Consider the following 5,000-nt stretch of genomic DNA (forward strand, 5'->3'; position numbering starts at 1 on the left):
ACATGGGGAACATGGTGTATTATGAGGGGATGTTATTGTGGGATGGGATATATCACTGGGGAGTGATATCATGTTAATAGGCGTGTGTGTGTGTGCGTGTGTGTGTGTGTGTGTGTGTGTGTGGAGAAGAAGAACAACAGCATCTGGTTTGTGTCTGAGGATGTGCGTCACAAGCTGACACATCTGCTGGGAGAGTGCCCAGTGGTCTATCCAGCTGTGTCTGTGGTAGTGAAAAGTCTATTCTATACCCCAATGTGACTGCATAGAGCTGCATTCGCAAAAGGCCACTTACCAGTCAGTTCTGCAACCTTTTTGGCAACTTTTTAGATGCCTCCCTCTACCTCATCCACTTCTCATGGTGTTAAGTCTGGAATTTAGATATCCATTTAACTCTATGGAGCGTTTTCCCGTTAATCTGTATCCGGGAAACCATATTGTATGTCGTGTGTTGTTTACTCAAATCATATGAATATAATCAACTATACTTACGTTAGTACACCTATACACACACATACTTCATTTGTGTTACACTTGATTACCACTTCTGGCATCATCCCTCAGAAGGGACAGAAACAGATGGAAACACAGCCAGAGAGATAGATAGACAGACAGACAGCCAGATAGCCAGCCAGATAGCCAGCCAGCCAGCCAGCCAGCCAGCCAGCCAGCCAGCCAGACAGACAGACAGACAGACAGAGAGACAGAGACATACAGCCAGACAGCCAGACAGACAGACAGACAGACAGACAGACACACACAAAGCCAGCCAGAGGAACAGACAGAGAGACAGACAGCCAAACAGACAGACAGGCAGGCAGGCGAGTGGCCTTGACCCCTCTCCTAATCTCAGTTGGCTGCCTTCTCTAAACAGTCCACAGATAATTCTGACAGGGACGTGTATCCCCTGTGACTCCTCTGGCAGTGATAACTGATACTCACACAGCAGATACGTCACGCAGAGTGTCACTGCTACACACAATGATAATGTCCACTCAGCATCTGGGATATGTCCTACCTCGCTGTCACGCCAAGGGTCCCAGCTGGGTTAATGATACTGTGTGAGGGGAGGAGAGGAGGAGGAGAGGGGGAGAGGGGGAGAGGGGGAGAGGAGAGGGGAGGAATAGGAAAGGGGAGAAAGAAATTATAGGAAAGGAGAGAGTGTGGAGTGAGGAGAGGGGAGGAGAGGAGAAGAGAGGAGACGAGGAAGATGAGACAGGAGGGCGTGTGGAGCCTGTCTTCCGTGACTCATCCACCGCCTGCGGACCGGGTCATGGGGTAGGAAGACTAATCGGAGAACTTTCTTGAAGTGCCAGCAGACGGAGGCGCTCCTTTCTCTGACCACTTCCTGTCGTGCGATACGTCCCTCCCATGGCGGTGCTACGTCAAACTCTGACCCCCCTAGGAGACAAGTTCCTATCAGAATAGTTCCCCTCTTTCAGTCATTCTCTCTTTTTCACTCCCTCGCACCCCCTCTCTTCTCCTCCTCCTTCCCCTCTCTCTCCTTCCATTGTAGTGTGTTTTATTTTCCTGTTCCTGTCGTTTCCCGCCTTTCTATTTCGATCCACCCTTAACCAAATATACACGCCTGAGAGGGTCCAATCAATCACAGGGAGGTTTACTTGGCTTTCAGCACAGGCCTCTGGCCGGCTGTGTGGGGTCTGAGTGCAGCCGTTAACCTACCACACACAGAGACACACACACGCACACGCACACACACACACACACACACACACACACACACACACACACACATACACACTCACACACACACACACACACACACACACACACACACACACACACACACACACACACACACACACACACACACACACACACACACACTCCAACATGGAGGTCCAAAGTCCAAAGAGAAAACAGTCAGTGATTCTTCTTTCCAGGGTTCTTCGGCACACACCCAGCCCTCTCTTTTCACCGTAACACCTCCACACACCAGGAAACACCGCACGTACACTTCAAACTCCAAGACTCACAACACACACAACGGTTGCTCTCCCCTGTCCCCCTAGCCCCTTCTTGGCAAAGCAAGCAAACACATACCTCCTGTGAGTTTGGGCAATGTAGCATGGCTGATTTGCATTTATTGTTGTTTTTATATACTCCATTATTGTGAAATGATATTCAATTGTAAAACATAGCCCCCTCCCATACCGCCACCACCCCCTCTGCTCCCGGTCTCAAAACAAGATGTCCATCTGTGCGTGTACTAGCTGGGAATGTGGCGGGGAATAGCGATGAGAACATTGATGAGGGTTAGAAAATGAAGCCATTGTTGAGAAAGGACCCAAAGGGAAATGGGTATGGCTCCATCCATCTGTTGTGTGTGTATATAAAGGGACTTTTACTCCTAAGCTCTGCTGCTAATGATCTAATAAGTCTTTAGGAAAATATTTGACTACCACTCGTGGGGGGGGTACGATTGTTAGGTTACGTCCAAACACACACGTAGCCCATACCACCAAAAACCATAGACCCCCCGCCCCCCGCCCCCCCCCCGCGCGCTTCATCTAAAGTCCATTATTCGGGAACGGGGGAATGTCTGATGTGTATGGGCTGGATGTATATATTTATACCCGTATGGAGCCAGATTCCAGCCGACTCCGCTGACGCACAAAGTTAAAAAGGTCCCATTTCCCGGCCCCACTCAGGAAGCTAAGGAAAGACCTTGGCTCCAACGGGCTTGTGTAACCCGGCTCGTGGACACTTTACCATAATAAACATTCCTTTTCAAATTAGCCCTCACTCAGAGAATAGGGAGAGAGAGAGAGAGAGAGAGAGAGAGAGAGAGAGATTATAGATAGAAAAGGAGAGAGATCCAGCTAAAGAGAGGGAGAGGGAGAGAGAGAGTGGGGGGTGGGCATCATGCTTTAATGTGACTGTTGTCAAACACAGTGGGCAAATCTGAGGTAAAGGGTTGTTGCTACAGCAACACTGAGCAGACAAACAGTGCTGTCTAGACTTGTAACGGGGATAACTAATTGGTATTTACCATAGGATTACATTCAAAGAAGCAGTAACAAAGGAAGTGATAGAGAATAAACAGTAGTCGGTCATGTTTAGTGTACACTCAACATCCAGTAGACTAGTGGCCACCAAATCAATTCCTGTCAGGTTCAAAGTTGAAAGTTGAAAGTTGAAAGTTCTTTATTGTGTGTTAGTGCTAGGCTGGAACAAAAGCCTGCACACCTTTCAGCTCTCCAGATGTTGACCAGTGCAGTATGAATATACAGTACCAGTCAAAAGTTTGGACACACCTTCTCATTCAATGGTTTTTCTTAATTTTTTTATTATTTTCCACATTGTAGATTAATATTGAAGACATCAAAACTATGAAGGAACACATACGGAATTATGTAGTAAACAAAAAAGTGTTAAACAAACCAGAATATGTTTTAGATTTTAGATTCTTCAAGGTAGCCACCTTTTGCTTTGATGACAGCTTTGCACACTCTCGGCAAGTTTGTGTCCAAACTTTTGACTGGTACTGTATGTCTTGTGATGTCTGCTGTATATAATACCTGGGAAGTATGCCTGTATGATGCAAGATTTCCCAACACAAGTATTCTCATCTAATCTACTGTTAACTAGATTGTCAGGGAGATTTTTTCTGCAATCTAAATCAAGTGAAAATGTCTGTTTCTTTCTTCACCAGGTGTCCAAAACAAATGACTCCAAATTACAGTTGGTTCGTGCTAATAACTCTATCAACCTACATAAAAAAGACCTACCTTCAGACAACGAGGAGCTGGTGAGGTGGGCTGTGGAGGAGTTTGGTGGCGTGACATCTTTCACCAGCGTCCACAACCCAATAATGATCCTCTCCACTGGACGAGAGGGTGAGGCAATGTCGCTAGTCTAGTCAGATGCTGCACGTAGAAAATACTTAATGTAACAAGGTTCCTAGGAAAAAAGTCAATTATTGGTTGATTATTTTAAGAGAATCTGTTGCGAAAGAATGAAGGATAAATGAAACAAAACCTTTTTTTTTTAATGATTTTCACAGGAACAAAAACACTAGGCTCCTCAATCTGTACACTTGGAAACGAGCAGCCTTCGATGAAGCACTTCCTAGATTTAACATCAGAATCGCATTCACTCAAGTCCTGCTCCAACCAACCAGCTACCATCCGTCCTGAAACAGAGCTGCACATCCTTAACATCCCTGAGAATGTCAGCATTCGGTAAGAGATGTCTAAGGACTCACTGAGCTAAACACTATTACACTGCAAGACATTGCAAGACATTACACTACTGTTGCATTGTGGTAGTTTGAGTTTTTGTGACAACTTATAATTCATTGAAATGACCTTATTCCGGGTATGAAAGTCATGTGCGAAAAGAGAAAAGGCAAGTAATCCACCAATAGCCGATTACAGAATATTGACATGGGTTATTACATTGTAATTACACTTGTAGTTACAAAACAAAGTACCAGCTATATATAACTAACGTAACAATGTGTTATCATTGTCTGTTATTGAATTACTTACAATTGATTACCAGGCATTGAATGTCATTACAATGACATTACATTGAATGTCATTACAGTAGTATGTTGCTACTGTCAGCCCCAGAGATGGGTGTTCCCTGGATGTACTTAATGCTGTCTTGTTATTGTTCCAGCCATGTGTCCCTGCACGTGATCACAGAGAAGGTGATCAGTCTCTTTCTCAGAGGACCTCAGGGCACTACGTGGAGCATCCATGACCTGAAGCACACCAAGTTTGGGGTAAGCCTGTGTAATTGAGACGGGTTTCGAAACCTGGATGTCACGTGTGGAAGACATCTGCAAACCTGCTAAGCTAAAGTGCAGGCATTAGCTCGGGAAGCTAACAGCATGTCTTCAGGTCTCAGGGAAGGTTACTCATCGCCAAGTGTGGTCGCCGACCCACCTGTGTAGCTATCATGCTACCGTGTGTTTCATGATGTGATATGAACTACATGAGGATTGCTTTAAGCAGAGGACAATTGTATGATTC

The 5,000-nt window shown here is 45.6% G+C and overlaps 1 protein-coding gene across 1 annotated transcript in view; it reads left to right on the top strand.

The window, feature by feature from the left end:
- The window catches only part of eng (endoglin), a 36,275-nt gene that overhangs the window by 21,347 nt on the left and 9,928 nt on the right, over positions 1-5,000 (top strand). The window contains exons 5-7 of the mRNA XM_083669526.1: positions 3,674-3,857; positions 4,025-4,202; positions 4,645-4,750. Coding sequence (XP_083525652.1) covers positions 3,674-3,857; positions 4,025-4,202; positions 4,645-4,750 — 468 coding nt within the window. The remainder of the gene's footprint in view (positions 1-3,673; positions 3,858-4,024; positions 4,203-4,644; positions 4,751-5,000) is intronic.

This window comes from Argentina silus (assembly GCF_951799395.1).
Source record: "Argentina silus genome assembly, chromosome: 5".
NCBI lineage: Eukaryota > Metazoa > Chordata > Actinopteri > Argentiniformes > Argentinidae > Argentina > Argentina silus.